Source organism: Rhipicephalus sanguineus, chromosome 5 (genome assembly GCF_013339695.2).
Source record: "Rhipicephalus sanguineus isolate Rsan-2018 chromosome 5, BIME_Rsan_1.4, whole genome shotgun sequence".
NCBI lineage: Eukaryota > Metazoa > Arthropoda > Arachnida > Ixodida > Ixodidae > Rhipicephalus > Rhipicephalus sanguineus.
This window is the reverse complement of record NC_051180.1, coordinates 59,307,920-59,334,848: the sequence shown is the minus strand read 5'-3', so window position 1 is coordinate 59,334,848 and position 26,929 is coordinate 59,307,920. Positions and strand designations below refer to the sequence as shown.

Genomic DNA, 26,929 nt, shown 5'->3' with positions numbered 1-26,929 from the left:
CCTCCCATAGAACTCCATGTATACGCATACCGCTTATTGTGCAGTCCCCCGAGATGAAAGACCGGTTATAATGCGGCTGCCGGAACGTTCTCAGAGATGCGAGGGAGCAAGCGTGCTTCTCAGCGGAGATGCGCCGGCGGGGGAGAGAGCGGCGACGGAGTTACGAAGGAGGAGCGGACGCGGAAAGAACGAACAAGGAGCGGGGGGAGAAAAAAAAAGGGGGATGGCGGTGGGGGACAGCAGCCCGGCGTGGGTGCGTGGTGTGAGGAGGGGGAGCGGTTGCGTGGCCGATGGAGAAGCCTTTGCCCCCTTGACATGCGCGCTCCGCTACATACGGGCGTCCGCGTCCGCATCAAGAGCGCGTTACCACTATTTGTCTCCGTCGGGAAAATAGTTGCTTCGTTGTAGAGCGCAGATATCGCGCGTGCAACCTCGATTCCCCCGCAAGTAACAATGCTTTGAGACGCGATTGAGCTTTCGCCTTTGCCACCAACAGGCGGACTTAGAAACTTGAGAGACTTTTTCAGGATAGTTGCCGCGGCTGTTCTCCCGACCGCGAACCGAAACTTCGTTTCACGCATGATGCCCTCGGTTTAGCTCGCGAGTGCGATCTCTTCTACGCCCGATCTCCGTGTTGCCTAGGGCAAGCTTCTCGCGGCGGCATGCCAAGTTGCAACGCGCACGCTAGGCCTAATGAGCGCTAGCTGCCATGTCGGCGGCCGCGGACTACAGAAGTTGCGGTTTGGTGCCGAGTCAATGAAACATTTTGCAGTTGTTGCATTTAGAAGGGGTGACTTACATCTTTAACGAAAACGCGGGCGTGCGTGTGAAACACTCGTGTGGTGGTTTGTGGTCGCCGCCGTTTTCGACATGATGCATGCGCAGTGTGCTACCGCGGTGACTTCCCGTGACGGCGCATTCTTTCCGCGTTCGTTATGTCGGCACCGCAGGTCCGCGGACGCTAACCATTCAACATTTCCAAATGTAAGCAGACGCAAACTGACGTCCCAGTCGCATGCCTCGATAGTCGGAATCGCGCGCCTACCCGTTGGTCATGTTTTGCACACGTGCAACCTTTCAAAAATGTTGTTTTGGTTATAGTGCGGTACCGCTTATAGTGCGGATATTCGCGACTCCCGCGACTTACGTTATAAGCGGTCTATGCTGTATGTATTTAAGGGGGGACACTGCTCTTAAAAATTTTTTCTCATTTCTTGATCGATTTTGATGGTACTTTGTGAGTTTATGTATACGTATTTGTGTGCTGATTTCAAATATGCAATTACTTTTCTGGTATATTGTGTAGTTTTTTAAAATACAAAACGTTTCATGTGCCTTTTGGGAGGTTGATTTTTTTTAACAGAGAGAGCTACAAAGTAAATCAGCATATCACAATAACCTGTAATCAGAACTGAGTGCAATGCAACAAAAATGGATATTCTAAGCCCATTAGAACAAAAGTTACGGTACGTTGAAGACTAACGAGTGCATCACTTTCAAGCTGGAGCTTCCTTCACGAATGTTCAACGTACCATAAGTTTTTGTTTTAATGGGCTTAGAACATCCATATTTGTTGCATTGCACTCAGTTCTGATTACAGGTTATTGTGATGTGCCGATTTACTTTGTAACTCTCTCTGTTAAAAAAAAAAATCTTCCTCCCCACCTTGGGCGCACAGCGCGCTTGCTCCAAATAAACGTTTATTCTCTCTCTCTCCTCCCCAAAAGGCACATGAAATAGCTTGTATTTTAAAAACTACCGATTAGACTAGAAAAATAATTGCATATTTGAGATCAGCACACAAATATACATAAACTCACTAAGTATAATCAAAATCGATCAAGAAATGAGAAAAAAGTTTTAAGAGCAGTGTCCCCCCTTAAAGAAAATTCGGCGAACATACCGTATTTACTCGACTGTAACGAGAGTTTTTTTCAAAAATCTCTCTGAAGTGATTTGGGGGTCCGCATTATAATCGAAGCACCTCAAATCGTGCCTTGGCGGTGCTGCCCCACTGGTTCCTTAAAATGGCTACAACAAACCTAGCGATCTTTCAACCTTGTGCTGGCAACATATGCATAGGGTTGTTCGTTTTCGGGTAAAACCCGATTTTACCCGATTCTTGCACCCCGAACAAGTTTCAGGAGAATCGGGTTAAACCCGATTTCTCCCCGAATAAACCTCCCTGTAGCGATCTGCACAATCGTGAGTTGCTGCTAACTCGTGTTGATGCTCTTCCCCTTCTCTTCTCACCACTACCTGTCTCCTTTGTCACCCCTTTCTCCTCTCTAATCTTTACATCCCCTCTCTCCTCTGCACGCACATGCGTGAGAGCGTACATGCACCACCCCCCCCCCTAAAAAAATGCTTGCAGAAGAAAGTGGGAAACACGTTTGAGGCCGGCCACGCTTCGAGTACATTGTGAACAAATTTAGGGTGAAAGAAAAGCAAAGAAATCTGCCCCTTTGCCCACTGCAGATTAGTCTCGGGTATGTGCACCTGCTTCCAAGAATTTCACGCGGAAGGGACGGGTGAACAGTCGGTGGGGGAGAGATTGAGCGACGAAGAAGCCAGCCATACCCTCCCCCAGCGTCCAACCCCGCGCGAACGCCCCTCACTCTCTCGCGCGACACGAGACGAGACGCATATCGCCATCCTCACTTAGCATTACCAGGCGCGTCTTGTGAGCGCAAAGCCACCGTCGCGGACATAAGGATGACTGGATGACTGGTGTAAAGAACATCCAGTGGAGGACACTGGATGACTGGTGTAAAGAACATGAAGATCTCCAGATCGCAACGAAAGACAGTGAAGGCACCCGCACTTTAGTGTGCAAATATTGCAACACCGAGATGGTCACCGATCCAGCGAAGAAGCCCTACGACCGAATTCGTGAGCATCTAATGTCATCTCGTCATAAGAAGTTCAAGACGGCTTCCAAGGAAGCTGAGACTGCGGGAACGTCTCAGCAGACGCTTTTTGATATGTCCTGTAGACAGCGTGCGAAAGAAACTGAAGCGGACGGCGTTATCCATGACTTTGTTCGTGCCCTAGCGTACAGCGGAATAAGCATGCACCAGGCGGACGGACCGCTGGGAGACTTCGCACGCAAATACTGCAAGGCCGCGAAGACCATGCCAACAGGACAAAGACTTCGGCTGAAATACCTGAAAGAAGCTTTTGACAAGGACATGGAGAAAATCCGCGATGATATGCGAGATGTGAAAGTGAGCGTCATCGTCGATGAATCCCCAGACATCACTGGTGTGCCTACCATCAACACTCTCCTGTGCTACTATAGCCAGAAAAACGTGAAGAAGCACGTTGTTCTGGTCGACGTCGACAGGGTAAATGCATCGAACAGTTACACGGTGGCCAGCGCAGTTAGCAAGGCACTCCTGACGGTTGGCAAGACGTGGAAAGACGTTGTGGCAGTAGCCACAGACTCAGCGGAGTACATGCGAAAGATGGTTCGAGAAATCTGTCAGGCTGAAGGGATCCAAATCTTGCATGTGAAAGATATAGCACACCTTATTCATGTGAGTGTTGACCATGCCATTTCTTTACCATGCATGTCTGATGTTCGATCCGTAGTGATCAAGTTTGGAGCGTTATTTAAGCACGCTAACAAGCTTTACCAAAAGTACACTGAAATTTGTTCTTCTAATGGCCTCTTTGGACCTGACATTAAGAAGCCACCTTCTGTTGTCCCGAATCGATGGCAAAGCTTCTACAAGGCACTTGTGGTAGTCGTAGAAATGTGGAGCTCGTTAACAGAACTTGCTGAAAGCTCGCATGATAGCAGCAAAGCGGAAGCTATTCGAGGGATACTTTCTGAAAAAGAAGTTGTTTATGCGAAGGCAATCTTGATGAGAGATGCACTCGGCCCACTTTTGGAAGCCCAGAAAACGCTTGAAAGTGGGAAGCTTTTGATGCCCAGCTTTGATCACCTGGTAAACGTGAAGCTGCAGCAGATTGTCGGGGAGCTTTCGGCGATGATCGGTAAAAGCGATCAGGCCAAAGCTGTTTTGTCTATGTTACCCAAGCGCAGCGCTAATTTAGTAAAAACATGTTCTGAAGAGTTCTGCACGAAACTCGCCACAAAATGGCGCTGCACTCTTGGACGGAACGTCTCAGAAAAAGAGGAAAACCAGCTAACTTTGTGGAAGTTGGGAGCCGTCCTTGATCCGTTTCAGAAGCGTCTGCTGGGGCAGTCATTTGAGGACTACCGACCTCTGTTCATGTCCGTAACCGACAATGTAGATTCCCTTAATGACGAGTTCAACCAGTATTTGCTGGAAGCGAGCCCCACAAACCCAGCTGTCGAACTAATCGAGTATTGGCATGACTCTACTTCTCGCTACCCAAGGCTTGCAAAAGCTGCACTGACATTGTTGTGCCTAGCTAATGGTAGCTGTGATGTGGAGAGAACTTTCTCCCAGCTCAGATATGTTCAACGACCGGACAGATCTCCAATGGAGACTGACATGTTGCGCATGCAGATGATAATGTATGTCAACAAGGACGTGTAAAAACCAGATTTTCGAGAATAAAATATATAATTTCTAAGAGTCAATGTTTACTGATTCATTCATTTTCAAACACCACTGATTCATTTTCAAACACAAAATTTCGGGTAGTAAACTGTATTTGCTATAATACTCTGGTGTCTGTCCCAATTACCAGCTTGAAACACCAAATTTAACGTGTTATACTTAAAAAGCCCGTGATACGTTTTGATAAGCTCAGTGTAAGTTCTGATAAGTACAACCGTATATTTAACCCGAAAAAACCCGAAGTAAGGAATGGTTTCGCAAAAAAACCGATTTTTCCCCGAATATCAGTTTGAAAAATACCGCCCGATTTTTACCCCCCGAATTTGAAAAAATATAAAACCCGAAAACGAACAACCCTACATATGCACGCTGGCAACATCGAATCGAATCCAATCCAATCCTATTGTTCGCGATGTGTTTTGCGGGCGGTTCACAGGCTGCGTTCCAATTCTGGACAGCATCGTAGACAGTCTACGCTGACAGCTTAGAAAACAGCATCGAGCCCATGTTGTCCGAGAAATGGAATGCGTCTAGAAGACGTCTGCGCGACATGACGCCACCTTGCGTCGACAAGAAAAAGCTAAAAAAAAAAAAACGTAACAGGTATTTCTTTACCTTTTTTCGTGTTCAAATCTATCAAAAATTGAACGTAGCTCACATTGAGCGCCTGGAAAACCATCTGCTGGTGTGCAGACGACCATACCGGCGACATCAGAGCTATCTGAGCAGTTCGCTGAGCCGCCATCTTGCTTGGACAGCAAAGTAGCCTGCATCGTATTTGTCTGAGATGGCGTCTTCTCGAAGCGGTCTATTTTGCCGGCTAGGTGAGAATTGGAATGGGACTTAAGATGGCCGCTGTCCACTTAGCTGTCTATTTAGCCGTCTACGGTCAGTATTGGAACACACCCCCGCCGGTTCATTTCCTTTGTGCTTCCGTGACTTCAGCTCGAGCAAATGGCAGCGCGACGAGTTCAGTACGATGCCCGCTTTAAGAAAAGTGCAATACTGATGGCTGAGGAAATTGGGAACTCAGCCGTGGCTCGACGGCTAGATGTGGCGGAATCTACTATCTGTGGGTGGAGGCTCCAGCGTGAAGCGCTCTTCAAGAGTGAGTCCGGCCGAAAAGGCTTCCGTGGACCTCGCTGTGGCCGTCACACAGAACTCGAAAAAAAAAAGTGGCGGAGTTTATGAATGAGCAGCGAAATCGCCTATTGGGGGTCAACGTTGAGCTGATTCAGTGGAAAGCCCGAGACGTAGCTCGAGAGATGGGGATCCCGCGGGAGAACTTTAAGGCTTCACGTGGATAAAGCGACCTAGCGCCGCGAAGATTGCCGAGTGGGTGTCCGCCGCTTGGTACGGCCTGCCGCACGACATGATAGTTCGCGTGTTTAAAAAGTGCTGTATATCGAACTATATGGATGGCACGGAGGATGACCTCATCTGGGAGGAAGAAAGTGACAAAGAGGGCTCGACCACCGGCGATGATGGCGATGAAAGCGACGAATGAACAAAACTCACTTTATATTAAGAAACTGGGATGTCTTTGTCACAATCATGTGCAGCAAACAAAGGTACTTTTTTCCCCCCGCTTTACTCGCGTTACATTCGTGTTCTCTCTCTTTTTTTTTTTCAAGCACTGAAAAGTCACCCCTTGCGTTACAATCGTGGTCGCGTTACATTCGAGTAAACACGGTACAGTGGAATTTCGATTATACGACTTTCAGGGGACTGCGCAAAATCGTCGTACAGTCAAACCTCGTTACAACGAGCACCACATTAACAAACATTTCAAATTAACGAACATTTAAGAAATCCCGTGCCGACTGCTTATAGTTTCAATGTAAAAATATTTCATTACTACGAACTCCAGAATAACGAACATTTCAGAATAACAATCGTTATTTAATTCCCGCGTAATCTTAACAGCACCTCAGTACTACGAACTTATATCCCGAAATGCGAGGATTCTTAGATTTCAGTCTATCGGTCATGGCAATCGGAGCTGTAAGGTAGTAGACGACGCAGCGCGAAGAGCGGACGCCCTCCCGCAAAAACCTGGGATGGCGCGGGAGGAGAAAGACGCGGGCGGAGAACTTTTTTTTTTTCCCCCTCCGTTGCGGAGGCGACAACGCATCAGGTTTTGTAAAGGCCCAACCGCATGCATTGTACGCGACTTTCGAGCGAAGGCGACTGCGACAAACGGGCTCCGTCGCGCTGTCGCGATGGGAGCACCCACATGTTCGCGACAAAGTGTCACGGTTGCTCGATTGAAAACTATTGCGTGCACGCAGGCAAATTACGAAAAAGAATTACAGAGTCGATGAATGACAACATTGTTTGAGATAAGGATGCCATAAAAGCGTTTCGTGATTTCCTTTTTTCGCAATCTTATGTTTAACCGCGACAGTAGTATCTGCTGTGATCCCATGGGGCGCCCGGAAGCGTACGCTGCCTACGCTACGTCGCACTTTGCAAACTGCGTTATGTTGGGGTTAGTCCACGAGGCGCATTTCGACAACGTTTCCTCTTGCTGTCGTAGAACGTTTAAGAAAAGCCGCAGCGCCTCACATCGTTGTTTCGCAGGGAGAAGGGCTACCTCACACGACGACGATGTTGACATTGCAGCAAGCTACCACCAATGCAGCAAGCTACCACCGAAACAACAAAACGAACCGTCGATCAAAATTAACGACAAAATACGGCCGCTGCCTCGCTCTTCGCGTGAGATGGGGCTGTAAAGAAGGTAGTCTATAACTTGCGTTCCTTAAAGTACGCGCCGATTGGAAGCATCACGAGCAAATTGCAACCGAAGCGAGGATCAGAGATGCCGCCATTTTGCCGACATCGTCATGCTCACTTCCAGGCGACAAGCGATGTTCTCTGGCTTTCCAGAAACCTGCGACGGCGATGGATGGCCTTCCGCGACAGCAAATCCTGTCGGCCGTCGCTCAAAACTCGCGTGCATGCAGTTGGGCCTTAAAGGATTGCAGCGATGACATGGACGACGATGTCACGGTAGCACCCGAAGATCGCGACGAGTCCGTGTCAGCCACAGATGTGTTGGACTTGAGGAAACTCCGCATATTCATAGAAAAAAGCGGAACAGCGACCAAAGCGGCGCATAAAAATGCGGACGGTCTAGAATCGTTCGTGACGCAGAGTTTGTGCTGCACCCGTAAAGGAACGATCACGGACTATTTCAAATAAACGTGCCTTGTCTGACGTTCACGTGTGCATTGTGAGAAACGAGTTCAAGGACGTACCGTTGCAAAGGTAGGACGTTTGCGTTACTGAAATTCTATTGTTATGCTAAATTTTTGGGCTTTCACTATAACGACCTTTCAGAATAACGAACATTTTTCCGCGGTCCCCTGAAGTTCGTTATACCGAGATTTCACTGTATAATCGAAAAACAGAGAATATAGGCAGTGACGGTCATTGTTGCCCCACAACAGCGGGCACATAATGCCTAAAAAAGTCCGCGGCACAAACCTACGCTGCTCCGAGGAACGTAGATTAAATTAATTGAAAAAAAAAATGACAACCACGCATTTTATCGGAGGTGTGAACGAACCTTTATTTCTCACCTTTTAAAAAAATCTGTGATTTTCTTCTGAGAGTTTGCCCAGCCACGACGCATCAGCTTTCTTTCGATAGCTGCAACATCTGGCAGCAAGTCGCCGATCTCGTCGCGTGCGCAAGCAAACCGCCGAATGTGGTCGACGTAGCATAACACGTCCGCGTAAGTCGGAACGGACGCGCTAGCCTCTGCAGCGTTGTCCATCTCTTCCTCCTCGGAAGTTCCCGCAGTGTCAGGACGCACAGTTTCGATAATGTCATCCAGCGACACTTCACTGCACACTGCAACGTCGTCGTCGGCACCAACATAGTCCGCGAAATATCCAGGCAGCTCCAGGCTGCCGAACTCTGGTTCGTCGTCAACAGGCACTGCAGCTTCACTGGTAGAACAAGCACCACTTCTATTAAAGCCGCAGTGCCTGAAGGAGTTGGCGATGGTTTCTGGCGTGACTGCGTCCCATGCACTAGCAATGTAGTGCATTGCATCAAGCACAGAAAGCTTCTTATCCAACTGCTTGCAATCCATGCCCGCCAGCCGACGCTGCACCAGAAACTTCCTATATTTCTGTTTCATGCACTTGATGACACCAGCGTCAAGTGGCTGCAGCTGGCTAGTGCAATTGGGGGGCAGAAATGCAACTTTCACATTTCTCAAATGCGACATATCTGACGGATGGCATGGCACATTGTCAAGCAGAAGAAGAATCTTTCTGTTCTTAGTCCCCATTTTGGAGTCCAGCTGTTGCAGATATGTAGAAAACACAGCAGCCGTCATCCAGGCTTTCCGGTTGAAGGTGTACTGGCACGGCAGCCTTTTCAAATTCTTGAAGCATCGCGGCTTCTCAAACTTGCCGATCACGAGGGCAGGAAGCTTTTCAGAGCAGTCTTCATTAGCGCAAAGCAATACGGTAAGACGCTCTTTGCTTCGCTTATCCCGGTGACAGCTCTCTCCTTTGAATGCCAGTGTCTGTTCTGGCTGCATATTATAAAATAATCCAGTTTTGTCCGCGTTGAACACGTCGGACGGCTTGTATTCCCGTATCAATTCCGGCAGCAATGCAGTCTACTTTTCTACAGTGTCGGAGCTGACTGACGCGCTCTCTCCACAGCAGCGGCTGTACACAACTCCACTGCGTTTTTTTAAAGTGATCCAACCAGCCATTGGAGGCTTTAAAGTCGTCAATGCCGCAGCGCAATGCAACTGTCTCAGCCTTCTCCTTCAAAATTGCGCCATCCACGGCAATTCCTGAACTGTGGGCCTGACGCAACCACTCAACGAGGGCCTTCTCCATGGCAGCATATTTGCCATCTTTCGCGGCCTTCCTATTCAGGCCGAACTTTGCCGCATTTAGTAGGATGCTGTCCTTCTTCGCGAGGATCGTTTTCAGCGATGACTCGGGAATGTTCAGGTCGCGGGCAATGCTGGCCTTTGTTGCTCCGTTCCGCTTCTCCGCCTCCTCGATTATGCGAAGCTTTTCTCTGAGTGTCAGCAGGTTTTTCGGTTCCGCGACATTGCGAGACGCAGCACTCGCAACCAAGAATTCGAAAGCTTCCTCGCACACCAGATGTCCGAACACAGAAAATTTTGCACGTGGACACAGCAGCTGCGGCGCAGCACAACCGACCGATGAGGCAAACATCGTGAAGGAATGGCTGAATGGCAGCACGGCAGCAGGCCTATTCGATGTGCAAGCTTCGACCAATCGCGAGCGGCTAAAACGCCCCAGCCCTCTCGGTAGCTAGACAGCGGCGAGTTCCGGTTCCCGCGGCTGTCCAAAACGTTGGCTCAACAATCGCCGTTCAACACGTCCGGTATAACGACACGAAATCTAGTGAAAGTTATCGCATACTAGAAAGCAAGCTCGAAATTATCTGCCATGTTATCCGCTCACAACGGTCACTACAAAACCACCCAAAAGAAGAGAGAGAGAAAAAAAAAGGCGACAACGGAAGTGCGCAGTGCAATGCGACAAAACGAATGCGCTCCGGGTGGCTCCGGCCAACGTTGGCTCTGGCTAGCTATGGCCGACCGCGTGTCGAAAAATTGAAGAGGCCCTGTGGTGGCAGCGTGGATATGAACTCGGTTCCTCAATTTCCCGACTTTTTTCGCCCGGCCGCAGTGCCAGCCCGCGTCATCGTAGGTCTTTTTTTTTTCCCGGACAGTCCAGCGAAGCGTCGTACGAGGCGGGGCTGGCGTAAAATTGCGTCGTACAATTGAGGTTTTTAATACATTATTTCTATGGGGGTTTTGCCGGGACCAAGCCAATTCGTCGTAAAATGTGGGTTGTCGCAGGACCGGGGGACGTATAATCGAAGTTCCACTGTACTTTACTAAATGAGATGCATCAGCACTGGCACAGAAGTACGCCCACCGAGAAAGGGATCAATTATGGAACCTTTCGCCTCAAGACCTCTTTCTCCGCTCCACAGACCCTGACTTCAAGTCAAGACTTCTGCATCACCTTCCTCGTCATTTTGAGACACTATCAACAACTCTGCCTGAAACACAGCATTCACCAGTAGCAACATGTGCCGCCTTGGTTTGACCACTGACCCATACTGTGACAACTGTGGCGCTTTAGAATCAATAGAAAATATTTTATTAGATGGCCAGGCATATAGAGAAGAAAGAACTTGTCTCCAAAGTAGAATATGCTTAACTTCCCAAGCACCGCTAGATCTTGGGAAAATACTTGAACCTACGTCTTCTCCTTCTCAGCAACGTCAGATTTAAAATTTTTGTTCAGATTCCTCGAGGACATTAACCGAATTGATAAACTGTAATGTAACTTGCATCAGCACCATTACGGTGTGACACGTGCATACCACGATCATATCTTCTTTTTTTTCCTTTCTCCTTTCCTGCCCTCCTCCTCCTAGGGCCTTTCTTTCCTCAATCCCTTTCCCCCATACGGGGGAGCATGTAGGCGCCTTTATATTTGCTGGCAGAATTCTGTTTTTCATTAAAGAGCTTCTTCTTCTCTCTCTCTCTCTCTAGACAGTAAAGTCAGTTCAAGGAAAAAAAAAACGAATGTGCACGAAGAGGCGGTAAGGGAGCAGGAGGAGGATGAGAGTGAGAAGTGCATCCCAGATGATGAGAGGCATTGTGAAGGAAGTCATGGAAGGAACAGAACTGTAGCTTGCGCACTGCCTTTTTAAAAAGTGAGAACAGGATTCGCAGGTTCATTCAAAAGTGTGCTGATATATATAGCAGGCATTCGTTTATTGCGTTGTACCTTAGATAGTGCGGCATTGCGTTATCCCAGACATTTTTTCCTGCCAATGCAATCATAATTAATGAGCTGTTACTGTACATCGGACATCGTGGCAGACTGTGTACAGACCATGCGCACAGGCCGGCCTGTTGACTGCATGTGTGATGCAGGGTTTGGGTTCGCAGGTGGTCAGTCAGCAACAAGCGAGACCCTTTTGACAAAACAGTGTAAGATAAGCTAGCATGTGGGTAAGAAGCTCTGAAATGAATCTGCGCAACACTACCCAAACAGCGGCACAGCTAGGCAGGTTGCATGCACAATATGCGAACATGCAATGATGAAAAAAACATGAAACACATCCACAGCTTCAATCATAACGAAATTGAAAATAGGTATCATTGTAATGAAACACAGCGGGGAGTGCAAGTGAAGCAACGCATGCAGAAAAACGTGTGTAAGCCCGGAAGTGCGTGCTTTGCGCAGTGACAGTCGTAGTGATTGGCTGCACATGTTGCACATAATCTGTTGTGGGTGCAAATGCTGTGCAAGCCACGACTGCTGGTAGCTTCATAAGCACTGTCTTTTTCACGCGTTTAGCGAAGGCAGTCACATTAGCTCACTGTTTCGAAGATGGAGTGATGACAGAAACAATGCAATAAACAGCCGGGCAGTTCTTACGAGTTAGAATTCGAAAGGGTTTTTTCTTATTCAATAATTTACAACTTTGCCAGGACATGCTGCGCAATACTGAATTATCCGTTTGTTGAAATTTCATTCATTTATAATTATGGGGATTCGGCTGTATATTACAGTGAAAATTCAATCCTTCAAACCACTAAATTTTTCTGACATTTTTGCACTCCTGTGCGTGTAAATGTTGGCAAATCGGTAGGCAAATGGATTATCAAATGTGGCGAGGCTGGTCATGAGCAGCCAAGGTGGGAGGGAACAGAAGCGAACCCTTGAAGGGTCATCATCAACGTCATCATCAGCCTGACTACGCCCACTGCAGGGCAAACGCCTCTCCCATGTCATCCCCGCAAGCTTCTCAACATCTGCTCGCGCATATGAATACACCTCGAAGGGCGTTCACTGCTAAAGCTGCACGCACCTGTCGGGACTCGGGGCTGGAGATGGCGCCCAGCCTAGGCCGGTGAAGCTGGAAGGGGCTCTCGGCATCCAAGTGCAGACTTCCTTCGAGGCGGCCCCACATGGCACGCTGCATGTGCCACGGGTGGTACAGAGATCCCAGCACCACACTCTCCAGGTAGACGGGCTCAATGAAGAGCGAGAGGAGTGAGCCCTGCAAGCCCAGCACGTTCCAGCGGGCCAGCTTGTCTGAGCACGACATGGTGAGCAGCCGCTGCTGACCGTGCAGCACTCCGTCCCAGGTCTGCAGCACAGGGCCCAACCTGCTCAAAGGCAGATGAGAAGTTGGGTGTACAGAACAGAGTGACATGATGAAATCGACAAGGCGAAGGAAAAATTTTTAAGGGAATGAAACAGACTGTTGGGCTAGTTGGCTATTCATGAGCACTTAAAGAGTATAGTAGCACAAAAATGACAAACACAGAAAAACGGAGGATGGAAGGACAACGGAAGCGACAGTCTCTTTCCCCCTTCCCCATTTCCATGGTCACGATTTTTGCACTATACTCTTTTAGTGTTCAGTTGTCAGGAAGCTGGTACCCAAGACACTGTAGCATGAAGATACATGGCAAACTACAGTAAAACCTCGTTAATTCAAAGTCACTGGGACTGTGAGAAATCTTCGAATTATGCGGATTTTCAAATTAACCAAACATACAAGAAGCGGGATGCAAGGAGCTTTGAATTACTGAAAGTAATCAGAGGTGGTTTTTTGCTGTGCCTGCTAGTTTGCGGCTCCAAGGGTTACATGTTTTCCAGCAATACCCAGTCCCAATTTTGCCGCTAAACCGGGGAAATGGCGGGTCTCACTGCTGCCAGCACAAAAAGGGGGGAAAAAAACCAGTCTCTAGGTCAACTGGAATGCGCACCTGCAGAAAACAAGACATGCTTCACTACAACACAGTGGTCACACACGGGCAGCATGTCACCTGCTCTTCGCAGCGTCAGCATGTCATGATGCGACCATTTGCCCATTCTTTCTAGTAAAATAAAGAATTTAATAATGACCAGCGTGACGAAATTCGCAATGTGTTATGGCTGGAAAAGATGATAATTGAAGTTTTCGAACTGAATTTTCAGGGTTGGTATTGCAGGCAAGTACTCCGCCAGCAGTGCAAGTGCGCAAATTGCTGCAGCAACCGCCAATCAGAGGTTTGCATACATCGTGAATTCCGTCAGACCATTCATTATTAATTTCTTTATTTTCCCAGAAAAAACGGGTAAATCATGATGCCTGTGTGTCACCACTGTGTTGCAGTGAAGCACGTCTTCTTTTCCGCTGGTGCACATTTCAGCTGACCACAAGACCGATTTTTTTTCTTCTTGCGCCGGGAGCCGCGAGGCTGGGGTGCTTGACCTGCCACTTATTAGTGTCACTACACTGCATTGCCTCGTGGCTCCTAAGGGCCATCGTTTCAGTGGATGAGCGGCGAAATCGGGATCAGGAATTGGCACAAAGCACCCAAAGTTTTCGAATTAACTGGACTGGTACTGACCGCCGCTTCCAATTATCGACTCAAATTTACATGGCAAAATATGGGAGCAGAAATCCTTTGAATTAAGCAGGATTTCGTAATAACGGAGTTCGAATTAATAAGGTTTTACTGTAATACGGGGTCTGTTAGAAAAGTATCCAACCTTTGGCCGAAGAAAAAAACTGGCATAACTGGAGCGTTGGAAACCTAATCACCCTCAAAGTAGTCTCCCTGAAACTCCACACAGCAGTGCTGCCATTGTTGGAAGCATTCTAAAAAGGCCTCTTTCGGAATGGAGTTTAGCCCAGCTGTCGTTGCAGCTATAATGTCCTCTCGTCTGAAATTGCACTCCTTTTAATTTCCTCTTGATTTTGGGAAACAGTCAGAAGTAGCAGGGGGCCATATCAGGAGAGTAAGGAGCCTGTTGAACTACAGGAGTCTGGTTTTTTGCCAAAAAAGTCTGAATCGAGGGCGAGGAATGAGCAGGAGCACTGTCGTGATGGATGCGCCGATTTCCTGTTGACCACAACTCCAGTCTCTTGCGCTGCACAGCATCACGTAGCCGACAGAGGACATCCCTGCAGTACTCGTTGGTGATTGTTTGACCCGGTGGTGCGTACTTGTGGTGTAACACACTGCATGAGTCCAAGAAAGCAGTCAGCATCACTTTGACGTTGCTGCACACTTGGCGGGACTTCTTTGGTCTTGGTGAGGTGGAATGCTTCCACTGTGACGACTGGGATTTAGTTTCTGGGTCATACCCATACACCCAAGACACCACACCAGTGATTATGGTGCTCATCAAATCGGGGTCACTGTGGAATCCAGCACGTCCTGTGAGACTTCAACAAGGAGTTGCTTTTGCTGCACCGTGAGCAGCTTCGGCACGAATTTCACTACAACTCTCTTCATGGCCAAACCTTCGGACATAATGGAATGTGCAGAAAAAGTGCTGATGCACACCTCTTCCGCAATTTCGCGGATAGTCACACGATGGTCCTGCATCACCACAGCATTCACTTCGGCAATGACCTGGTCAATTCGGCATGTTGATGGCCGACTGAAGCGTGGCTCGCTCTCCACCAATGTGCGGCTGTGTTCAAACCGGTTGTACCACTCAATCTGGGTGCTGCTCATAGCATCGTCACCGAAAGCCGTCTGAATCTTTTGAATGGTTTCCACTCGGCTGTCGCCATTTCTGGCAAAATTTGATGCAGTAGCTCTGCTCCAGTCGCTCTGTCATTGTCCTTGCAATAAAAAGATTGATGAGAGCACTGCGCACTACCTCACTCAAATGCTGCGCCCCAGCGACTGATGCTATCGACAGCCGGGATAAATTTGCGCATGCGCACCAACGTTCAAGGTCGGCTGATGCAAGCGCACTTGTTTGATATCCATCAGGTGTTCGCGAAAAAAAAAAAAAAAACTTTTCTAACAGACCTCGTACGCCTTCAAAATAAGGGTTGCAAATTAATACAAACATTGAGGCGCAACAAGAACATGCATGTCTGTTCTCCAAGTGTGTTTGTCTTAATCGGAGCCCGTCATTCTACACCTGCTTTACATCAACGAGCCCCATGAGAAGTACTAGTGTGGTTTCCTTAGAAGAAAAACTAAAAGTTTTTCTCTATGTCTGGGTCCTGTTTCTTTCGTATATGTACTGCACTAATACATGCTATATTTACGGATGACCAATTCGCTCTAACAGTAACCCTTCTGAACTTCTTTTTTCTTATAGATGTTTTTGAGCAGCCGGGAAGCTTTTGAAGAATTCATTCGTCACTATTCCCACACTTCCAATCGTTGGTTAAATTGAGCTTTCTCTGGAACTGCTAGGGTCGTGGTACGATACCTTTTGCCAATCTCTTTCAGGGATACTATCGCACAACATGATGTGTGGTGTGACATCTCGTAAAGTGAGAGATCTCCTGTCTCTTCACATGCTTAGTTGGTGAAATAGTGCTTGAAGTACTAATATCCTCTACCAAGAAGAAAATTTTCATAAGTGCCAAATATCCGTGAAAAAAAAGTTCATATTGCTGGCCCCCCCCACCCCTAACCTTTTTCACTTCCTCTTGTTCACATCAGTCAAAACAGCACTTGCACGCATACCACACCCATGACATCACATCATGTATATGTAAGGGTATGCAAATATTCGAGTTTCGAATTCGAATCGAATAACACCTAATCGAATAATTTTTAGGGGTGTGCGAATATTCGAAATTTCGAATATTTTTCATATAGTGTTTGCTATTCGATTCGATTCGCACTGAAATTTTACTATTCGAACTTCCCAAAGACAAGTGCAATCAACGTCCGATTGAAAGTGACCCCTTCAAATTTTCAATATGCTTCACCTCATTACACTCTCGTATTGCGGCAAAGCTCCTTTCAAGCTCCAATACGGTCGAACTTAGCCAAGAGACAAAGTCCAGTTGGAAATGGTCCCTAGATTTTCAATATGCTTCACCTCATCAAACCCCCGTATTGCGGCAAAGCTGCCTTTCAAGGTCCGTTACGGTCGAACTTGGGCAAGAGACAGTCAACGTCCGATTAGAAGTGGTCCCTAGATTTTCAATATGCTTCACCTCATCACATCCCCATATTGCGGCAAAGCTGCCTTTCAAGCTCCGCTACGGTCGCAAATGTATTAACTCAAGAAAACGCTGGTTCCAATATGGAGATGAAAGATGTGGCAGAGTTGGGGGCTCAATTAATGCTGTTTTGGACCTGAAATTTGGGCAGGAAGTCCGAAAAATCGGACGCTGAAGCTTTTTAGCATCCAAAATTTCAGATGTTCTTATATATCGACGTCTACTAGGCAGATTTGGAACTCCGGACTTGAAGGGAGCACACCTTTGTCCGCCACATCAGTTGGCCTTCCACAGCAGTTGAAAGAGGAGGAGAGGCTGAGGAAATGGCATCTCTGCCTATCACGTGTAAAGTGTTGTCGGCAACACTTTGGTTGCACCAAATCATGTACATAAATACAATTCGGCCTCTACATTGCCTCACTCTTGATAAGAAAGACAACTATGAAATATGACCCCACCAGCGCTTCATCAACCTAGCGAAAGGAAACACTTTCATGTTACGATCTCACAAGAACATACTTAGGGATTCTCTGCAACTTTTTCTGTAATTTCACTTCGAATTATTCGAAAAATGTTTGAGAAATATTCGAAAATTATTCGATTCGCACTGAATCTTTATTATTCAAACTTGCTTCGCACCCAAAATTTTGCTATTCGCACAGCTCTAATAATTTTATTTGACTTTTGAATAGCTAGTATTCAAAGTTTCGGATAATTCGACAGGATGAATATTTAAAACATGACAAAGGCCAATGGTGCAACTTGGTTAGGGTGGGGTGGCTAAAACTAACGCTAAAGTCGTTACAGGAGGCCTTTCGTTAAACCTTTCACCGATATCCTAGTTCAAAAGCATGTGCATGTTTACTTTAAAGAACATTGTCATTTCCGCACGTAAAAAAATACATCTGATAAAACTGTCGAGCCCTTCGCAACTTCGCTTCCAACACGAAGGCACAGACTTCTTGCGTAGTTCGGTCGCGTATGCTGCAAGAGTCCAGACTTTGGAGCGCAAAACCCTCGCTGATTGGCTTCACTTCTGAAAACTTGTTCACGCTGTGCAGTCACCACTGCCGCACTGCACCACTCATTCAGAAACTTCCATCTTTCTGGCGCGCAGTTAAAACGCTGCTGTGAAAGGGCGCCCCAAAATTGTTGGGTCTGGAGCACTCATGACATGAAGCCCAACATTACTGTTTTCAGATGAGCCATAAACAACGTTACATCACGGCGATAGAGCCTGAAGCCAGGTCATGTGTGTAACAGTTGTTTTTCTGCATGACAATGTGTAGTCTTACGGTAGCAGTCACCCACCGTGTAATATGCTCGAGGACGTGCGCAGATTTCATTTCTTTGTTCTTTTTGTCAATTTTCAATAGCATCTTTTGTATTCGATATTTTATTCGGTATCAGATATTTTTGGCCACTATTCGGCACTATTCGATTCTAATCCAATGCGATAAAATCTGACTATTCACACATTCCTATTGATATGTCTCTTTACTTTCCTGGTTCCAGTTTAAGTTAACGATCCAACGGCAGTCCTTTCGCCATGCTGCCCTGCTGACTTATGTTTTATGCAACATGGCTGTTCACCCGCTCCAACGAAATGCCAGCTGAGCCAATAGTAGCTCTTTATAGTTGTCAGCTGTCACAAATATGACAAGACTTCATGACGGTCAATCACCGCAGTTCAACACTAAGTTTATTCTTCATGTCTAGCTCTCACCTAGTAATTTTATTAAGCAGCAGTGCTCCAGGACTATATAAAGCACCTCAATAAGAAGCAAGCTGCATACATTTATTGGTTCGTTTTTTATATCATGGAAAATTCACTGATAGTTCGAGATGTTATGCCAGCGTGGCAATTGTAAACCACGCAGACTTCCAATTACAGCTAGGTAACACTATAAAATTTCATACATGCCTTGCTGTGTGTACACGATGAAGACGGGAAGTGCTGCTATTTAATATAACTGAAGTGACAGGTGAAATAAGAGAAACAGCTACAATATTGCGGCTAACCTGAGTGGAATGGTCCCTTCACCAGCTTCAATCTTTGTTCTGAGCAGCCCTCGCACCCGACGATTCGGATGTTTGTCCGCATTCAGAGACGCAGAATCGGCCATCAACTCGTGAGGGGAGAAAATGCGACCATCTCCACAGGGCGATGTACTTATGTACAAATGGAACCTGCAGGCAAGAAACAATCATGTTAATATATAATCTGAATGCTTGAAGTGTTCAGTACAGTAATCTTCAAGATGATACTAGAGAGGTACAATATTTATATAGGAGCACAATGCTCCAAAGTTAACACCTTTATAAGCGCTAAATGTGCATGTAGACATATGCCAAACTACGCACATCTATTTCACTCATAGACAGGACATTTAACAAAATACAATTTATGAGTATGACTAACGTTTCTCGTTTTAACAGAAGTAGACTTTCTTCCCACCTGAAAATTTGCTAGCACGAGCTTCAAACTATTTGTGGTTCCATTTCTGCACAACAGCTTCAGCTGAAATTAGCCAATTATGTTGGCATTCTACATTTCGATACACTCCATTATAAGCACCAAATTGTAACAGTTAAACATGGTGCTGCTTCCCACTACGAAGGACAGGACATGTGTTTGCACCTTGTTCTCTTCATGATCGTGAAATGTTGGCCAGTTTTTTAGTTGGCAATGACCTAAGAATGGAAGTAGTAAAAAGACTCGTGCAAATTAAGTAGCTGCCTGCTGCCACCAGTCAATTACGTTCACTTATTTCCATGACATCACGAAAGAGGCAGGCGCCTTTTTATATTGGCATAACTCGAGGACTATGTTCTGAACCATGGTAGCATAGCAGGTTGGAGGAACTCCCTTAGGTCGTCATCACAACTAAGCAACGAGGCCTCACTGCCATATCCTGAGACAAGTAAATGTAACAGGTCAGCCGTACTTGATGTCTGGCTTGACGCGGAATCCCTTTTTGTCTGGCCTTTGCTCGAGGATGGATTCATCCTCCTTGCCATTCTTCCAGAGCTCGAGCTGTCCGTACAGGAAGTCTTTGAAACAACGCCGGGACACAACCTCGGCGTGGCAGTCCTGCAGCACTGCCCCGTTCATGCTGATGTACTCGCCGTTGATGCACTTTGTGCCAGTGGCCACCGTTAAAACCTTCACGTCGTCCTCTTTGTCTGCCTCCTGCGACGGTACGGTCATGATGATGCCTGCCAGTACCTTCCACTTGGCACTCTCCGCCCGGTCGGCCATCACCTTCTGCAGTGCCTCGTTGACCGTGTTGCCAAGTCGATCAGCCAGTGCCTGGGGCAGGGTATCCACGACCGGACCTTTCTCGTCGCGTTTGAGTGCTCCTGAGGGATGGGCCATGATGTTGTACAGCTTGAGCAGCGCTGCGCGTGCTGCCGCCGCCTTGGCCAGCCTCTTGTTGGAACCGCATCCTTCGTAAACATCGCCGTTGCTCGTCGTAACTGCCATGGTGAAACGCTGTGTGGGCACTGCCGCATTCTCTGACACGAGCGTATACTCCAGGCCTGGCTGCAGCTCATTGAGCAGCATCACTGGATTCTTCTTGTCCGCTTCTTCGGCCGCTTTCGAAGCTTTCTTCTCTGCGTCCCCGTCCTTGCCACCCGAAAAACGCTTCAGTTGGTCTCGGTGAAATTCTTCAATGGGGTTTTCCGCAGTGAACCCACTGAAGATGCCACTGCTGTCGTCTTGCTCAACGTCGTCGCTGGTGAAGTCCCCGGACTGGACCATCGTGCGGCTCATTGCCCAGTAGGCTTCTGGCACGTTGCGGAACTGCACGAAAGACTTCAAGGCGGCCTGTGCCGCCGCGTGTTTCGCCAACTGCTTTGACTGGCCACGACCCGTGAAACGCTGGCCGTCGACCTCCACGGAGACGACAAAGCTGGGCTGGTGGGCGGGACCTTCCTGGGAGTCTACAGAATACTTCAGGCCTGGCTTGAGCTCATTCAGCTGCATGAGCGCATTTTTCGGTTGCACCATCTTGGCGAAATGCTGTTCTTCTTCTGCTTCTTGCGGGCACTACCTTGTGAGCTACCGGATTTGCGCTTCGTTCCGGGTGTTGTGATGCTTTCATCCCCCTCTTCTGCTTTGCCATTTGGCTCTTGCCCTGAAACAAGAAAGTGGCCACTTTTGAACACAACTGCTCTAGACAAGACACTGATGAGGCTGTGCATTAAATGCATTACAATTGTTAAGTTTCACTTGGGCGCAGCTATCTTCAACTCCAGCGAAGTGAAACGTAATAAGTACGCAATATTTAAAGCACAAAGTGCATTAGGCTGCATCGCCAACCATCAGTAAAACGTAGCATGCAAGCACCTTTTCTTTATTTTAAACCGGCTTGTCGCGATCGCTTTAGTTTGTCTAATCGGTTACAATGCATGCACCCAAACAATGGAACATAAGATCTTTCTCGGCGCACCAAAAAAAAACAAAAAAACCAGAAGCAAGTGAACATAGACGAACCATCAAGAGTGCGACGAGTGCGCTCTCGCAGGAAGCCAAGTGGTACAAAAACGCAACGAAATTTTGCCACATCAAACGGGGGAAAAACAGCGTAGGGAAACAAAGAGAGTGAGGCATCCGAGTGTGCTTCGGCTCATCGATTTTACAACACATCGGCGCGCACACTTCACGCGAACTACATTCAGCGCAGAATCCGGTACAAGAAATCAAGGCAGTACACTAGCGCAGACAGCAGCACGCTTCGAAAGTGCGTGCGGGTAGCATGCTCCTCATTGCGCGGCAAGTATCAGCTGCAGTATCCTCTTGCAGATAAATGTTCTCGCCGCATGCCCAAATGAAGCATCTACAGAGCGGTATGATCAAAAATGATTTGTTTACGGCTCGTGATGGCCGCAAACGATCGCGACAGCAACGGAGCGCAGAAGAAGCTAGGCCTAAAGCCGGTGCCAGATTAACTACGTGGCCCACCGTAGACAAACCCAATGTAACTGCCGATACGCCGCACGCACCCGGCTCTAATGATTGCCAGATCCACTAATGAAACGATAAATCGCGTTGAAGAAGTACAAACACCAAAGTGCTCGTAGCCAACGTACCGTGCCCATCTTTTGTCTTCTCTGGAGTCTGGACCATTGTTACGTCTTCTTTGGAGCTCGCCGTTACCGTCGACATTTAGAGCAAATACGCGAAGTAAAACTGCGTTTCTACTAAATAGGCTATAACTAGGTGTCCACAAATTATTCGATACTTCGAATACACAGGGCAAATGCCAAGGAAAACTGAAGCTGGCAAAGCATCTAACAGCGTAGCCAGACTCCCTGCACGTTTACGCGCCGTGGGATGAAAAAAAATTACATCACACACAGAAAAACCACTCAGTCGACGTAATAAATTACTAAAGAGTGCGCAATTTAAACTGACCGCAGGCCTAACCTTTATTTATTTGTACACGTATTTAAGCGCCAAACAAAATTTCCACCGTGGCTTGAGTTCGAGGAAGATGTTTTGTTGGAAAAGTACGCACCCCTTGATCGACAGAAATGCGCTCGTCCATCTCCATCAGAATCTCGAAGCGTATCTCGCCGCTAGAGGGGTCGTTGTTGGTTGTAAGCGGTGTACGCTGCGCCGTTATTGTTTCTTCAATGGCATTAGTGGACCCGATGTGTCGCTTGCGTGTGTTAATCGTGCTTTAGTCGGGGCCTGTGGGGCCCTCTCCACGACGTCTGACGGGCTTACCTCGTGCGTCTCGCTGCAATGGCAACGATATCCACGGCAGCACCGACGTCCGCGGACGCTTGCCTCAGCATCGTGCACAGCCTAATGTGTCACAGGCAGGGTGGTGAATCTGAAAGCTTTGCCAAACGCGCCATCGAAAGCTTGGTGAAGAAGCTTAAAGAGAAGAGGGACGAACTTGACAGCCTGATCACGGCTATCACGACAAACGGTGCCCATCCGAGCAAATGTGTGACCATACAGCGGACTTTAGATGGTAGGCTTCAGGTATGTAGTAGTCACTTCGCAACATCACAGCGCGTGCTCCAACTGACGAACCACTAAGCGGGGCATGGGAATGCCGTGTCTTACGCAGGTCGCAGGAAGGAAAGGTTTTCCTCACGTTATATACGCTCGCATCTGGAGGTGGCCCGATCTCCACAAGAACGAGCTGAAGCATGTAAAGTACTGTCAGTACGCATTCGACCTGAAGTGTGACAGTGTCTGCGTCAACCCCTACCATTACGAACGGGTCGTATCTCCTGGCATCGGTACGGTTGTTCTCTTTTTCAGCATGCGGCGTGTATGCGGACATTACAGTGTCTGACTAAGCTTAAGCCAGCGTGTTTTTTCAGTGCACCGGGCACGTCAAGGTAGTCACGCCTTTGATGCTTCACGTGGTGACATATGTACGAGAGTTTTTAAGTTCTGACGCTTGAGCAAAGTCGAGAGAGTTGCGACCGTCGTGGTGGCGTTTGAAAAGCGACAGTAGTTTCTGGTACGTGCAGTGTGCGTATATAAACTGAACTTCGTTCCTTTTATTTTGTGATTTACAGATCTCACTGGGCTGTCTCTCCAGCATTCAGGTATGACATTTGTGTTTGTGTTTGTTGGTATTTATTATTATACCAACCCAGTTTCAGTTGTGCAGTGGTGCGTTTAGATATATCAGAAAACTTTTTTTGTTTACTGGATGCACACTGAGCTATGGAAAGCCTCGATCAGAATAGAAGGAAAATGGTCACGCGGTAATGACGTGAGCTAGTCGGAATAGTTTAAATGAGTTTAACGCTAAACGGCCTTGTAAAGCACTGCTCTAAGTAGCTTTGTCACGATTAAATTTTGGAACAAATGTAATACATTGGGGTTACATCTAGCTGTTGACTCATTGTTTACTTTGTGTCCCCCCGTTTTGTGCACTTTAAAAGGACCACCAACAATTCATATTAATGTATTGCAAGGTAATGAAGGAAATGATGACACTGTGCTGTTGTTAATAGAACAGAGCTCAAAATTATTAGCAGTCAAATGTGAAAGTCGTTTTGAATGTCCTCAGAACGTTGCATAAAACACTTCATTGGGGGGGGGGGAATCAACTGTGAACCCTGCAATTGCCTGAGACGGATCACTAGGCAGTACGCATAACTAAGCCATTATTAACCACACTGTGCCAGTTCTAGAAAAAGTCATTCATCATACGCTAACATTTACGCTCTTTTCAATATACATTACAATGTAACAGACATTGAACCCTTCACCTCGCTAAGTTAAATGAAGAGTGGCAGCTATATATCAGTGCTTTTGTTTATTTGCAGTTTTTGCTAGTTAGCAAGTTATAAAAAGGTTATCACCTTGTTGTGGCTGAAGCAGTGTTGGTACTGGTCACGCGATCACGATAGTCACGTGCTGAACTTATTGTATGCTTTAATGTCTGTCTCAGATTATGAAGAGACTCGACTGCCAAAAATGGCTGGACATGACAAAGGCATATTTAGGTTGTCAAAGTGATTGAGCTCTTTTGGAGCATGAAAAGTGTGAACACTCCCTCATTGACTGAAAAGTTCATTAGCTAGTGTGTATGGCTTAGCTGTACTTTTCTGCTTATTTATGCCACTATGCAATTAATTTTCTGCTAGCTTATTTATTGCAGTACAGGTTAAAAAAAAAAACTTGAATGTGCCCGCAGATTTTTAAAAAAGGATTTAAGGGAAAAAAACTAACGTTTTGGGTGTTTTTTTATGTAACTGCTGCGAAATGGGCATTGCAGATAGTCAGCTTGGCTGAATACAGAGACATGTCAGTCTATACTTTATCCACATTAACCAAAGCTCTACAAGTTCTTCCTGTTTCGATGTTACGCTTGCTCACTTTCATATGATTGTGATCTATGCTGATATTCACATAACTCTGCGACATCTGCTTGTGAAAGAAGCATGCTTATTTGGTCACAATTTTAAGTTAGGCTGCGGTATAATTTGAAACTATTCGACAAGGATACAGCCAACAAAGCCCAGTTTTGCCTACATTTATGCAAGTCCAGTGGTTGTGGAAGGGGTGTTTGGAACCACTTTTCTCTACACGTAATGCTTGCAATGTTCAGCTAAGTGACATAGCTGCTACTGTTTTTCTAGTTGGTCACATATCTGCCATGTTTCATGAGATCTTCTTAAGTTACTGAATTTGGGATTCTCTTAACAATGCTGTGCCATGTTTGCAGGAAAATAAGTTTCGTCAAAGGCAAAAATTTTTTTGAAGTATTGAAAGATGGGGTGGCATAACATTGCAAAATATACTAATAATATAAATTCTGATGGTATTTGTGACACTCTTTTGTTACTGTGTTAGGCAATGTTCCACTAGCATTGCTTCCTATATTTGTGATGATAAACTAATGAGGGTACTTGCTTTGAGCAAGTTTCATAGGTCAAGTTCCTGAAGCAGACACATTCGACAAATCCAATGTAACTGAAAGAAAGTTGAATGTAAAAGCCAGCTCGTTCAAAGTTGGGTTATGGCTTGTGTGCTGTCTAAAGGTAAATTGTAATTAATAATGTTATGTATCACAGAAAAAGATTTCTCTGTGAACTTAAAAACTTTAGGCTGTGTTCTATTACCTCTTCTTATGCGTTGTCTGCAAAGATTTTGTGAGTTTTAGTGCTCCTGGATTGACAGGTACAGTATCCTCTGGAAGGTATTTTACACCTGTCATTCAAAACACAGTTTTATTGGCTATTACATTAAATTCTAGGGTTTCACGTGCCAAAACCGCAATACAATTATGAGGTGTGCCAGAATTAGGGACTACGGATTCATTCAGCCCACGTCAAGTTCTTTAACGTGCACCTAAGTGTAGTTCATGGGTGTTTTTGCATTTTGCCTGCGTGCTTATCAGCTGAAAACCATACTCGCTAAGCCACCACAGCGGGCAGCTGGCTGTTCTACAACAGAGGTGGCAAGAGAATTGCTGTGATGCTTCAGTGCTCATCTTGGTTAGATTGTGTCAACTGTCATTGATAGCAGTCTAAAATGTCTCGCGACACTCTGCGGTATTCTAGCCGCTGAGACATCTGACGTGAAGAAGCATTGAATGATGTACTCTTGTGATGCTGCGCTCCATTCCTGATGTCCTTTCATCCCTCGCAGATGTATTTGGTGGCGGTGATGGCCATTATGTCAAAAACGAATATGGAGACTTGGAATGTGGCCCCAGCGGCCTACAGCATGTCCCACAGACCATCCAGCATCATCCCTCACAGACGTCGTCGCAGCCGTCAACAACAGACCCCTACGGACGGCAGATGCTGCTTTCGCCATCAAGTACAGGTGAGCACTCAGCGAAGGCTTTTACATCGTCTTATGAATAATAATAATAATAATAATTGTTGGGGTTTTACGTCCCAAAACCATGATGCCATCCTTGAGGGACACGGTAGTGGAGGGCTCCGGAAATTTCGACCATCGGGGGTTCTTTAACGTGCACCTAAATCTAAGTACACGAGCCTCTAGCATTTCACCTCCATCAAATTGTGGCCGCCGCGGGTGGGATCTGATCCTGCTCCCTTCGGTCAGCATTAGAGCACCATAACCACTAGACTACCGCCGCAGGTTACCATGTTACCATCAAAACGAGCAGACAGCAGCGCTAGATATGTAGAAACATTCGAGTAATGGCCAGCCAAACTAGCCACTGGCATGCGTAGATTACGACATGTATCGATTCAATATCAAAAATACAATTTGCACACCCCTAATTGATTCTACAGATTGGCACCACCGCTGTGAGAGTATGTCCTTTGACAGTACAACCTTGTTGATATACCTCCATTTGGTAAATTATTGCAGTTCTTACACTCTGAAACACCGGTCTTGTTTAGTTCCCATAACGTCACATGTATTAGTTTCATATAAGTTGGCTTTCTACTCCAGGTTGCTGTGTCTGTAAGCTAGGGTACTGTCGCTGCTGAAAACGTCAAGAATGGTTGAGATGTAATCGCTGATACTGACTAATTTGTCAAAAGGGTGCAGGAGTTTGACAGTGCTCTAGATTAGGTAGGAGGGCACGTTGTCTATCATAAACATGTCCTGCTATGATGGCATCTGGACGTGGGAGCAGCTGATTATGTCAGACGTCACCGAGCACGGCATGGCATACAAAATAAAATGTCGGGTGGAGACAGGTGAAGAGAAGACATCAACAAATAAGCCCTGCAACCTCATTCACAAATGCTGTTGTAGCCTCTGACATTATGCACTTGCTTCATTGTAGGCTGCTACATAGAAACTGAAAAGTGCTGTAAGAGAAAACAAGCTCTCGTTGTTGAATGTTAAATGTAAGTGCCAAGTGGAAATCACATGGTTCATTTAA

General features: G+C 46.7%; 2 protein-coding genes across 3 annotated transcripts in view; one reads left to right on the top strand and one right to left on the bottom strand.

Moving 5' to 3' along the window:
• LOC119393689 (double-stranded RNA-specific editase 1-like) overlaps window positions 1-21,912 on the bottom strand; it is a 53,938-nt gene extending 32,026 nt beyond the window's left edge. Inside the window, 5 exon segments of the mRNA XM_037660814.2 lie at window positions 12,462-12,762; window positions 18,594-18,761; window positions 19,520-20,597; window positions 20,600-20,713; window positions 21,669-21,912. Coding sequence (XP_037516742.1) covers window positions 12,462-12,762; window positions 18,594-18,761; window positions 19,520-20,597; window positions 20,600-20,713; window positions 21,669-21,744 — 1,737 coding nt within the window. The 5' untranslated portion in view covers window positions 21,745-21,912.
• A 238-nt stretch (window positions 21,913-22,150) lies between these two features.
• Window positions 22,151-26,929, top strand: part of LOC119393690 (mothers against decapentaplegic homolog 4) — a 42,743-nt gene continuing 37,964 nt past the window's right edge. For both annotated transcript variants that reach the window (XM_037660816.2, XM_037660815.2), the window contains exons 1-4: window positions 22,151-22,572; window positions 22,661-22,835; window positions 23,121-23,150; window positions 25,708-25,887. In XM_037660816.2, coding sequence (XP_037516744.1) covers window positions 22,327-22,572; window positions 22,661-22,835; window positions 23,121-23,150; window positions 25,708-25,887 — 631 coding nt within the window. In that variant the 5' untranslated portion in view covers window positions 22,151-22,326. The remainder of the gene's footprint in view (window positions 22,573-22,660; window positions 22,836-23,120; window positions 23,151-25,707; window positions 25,888-26,929) is intronic.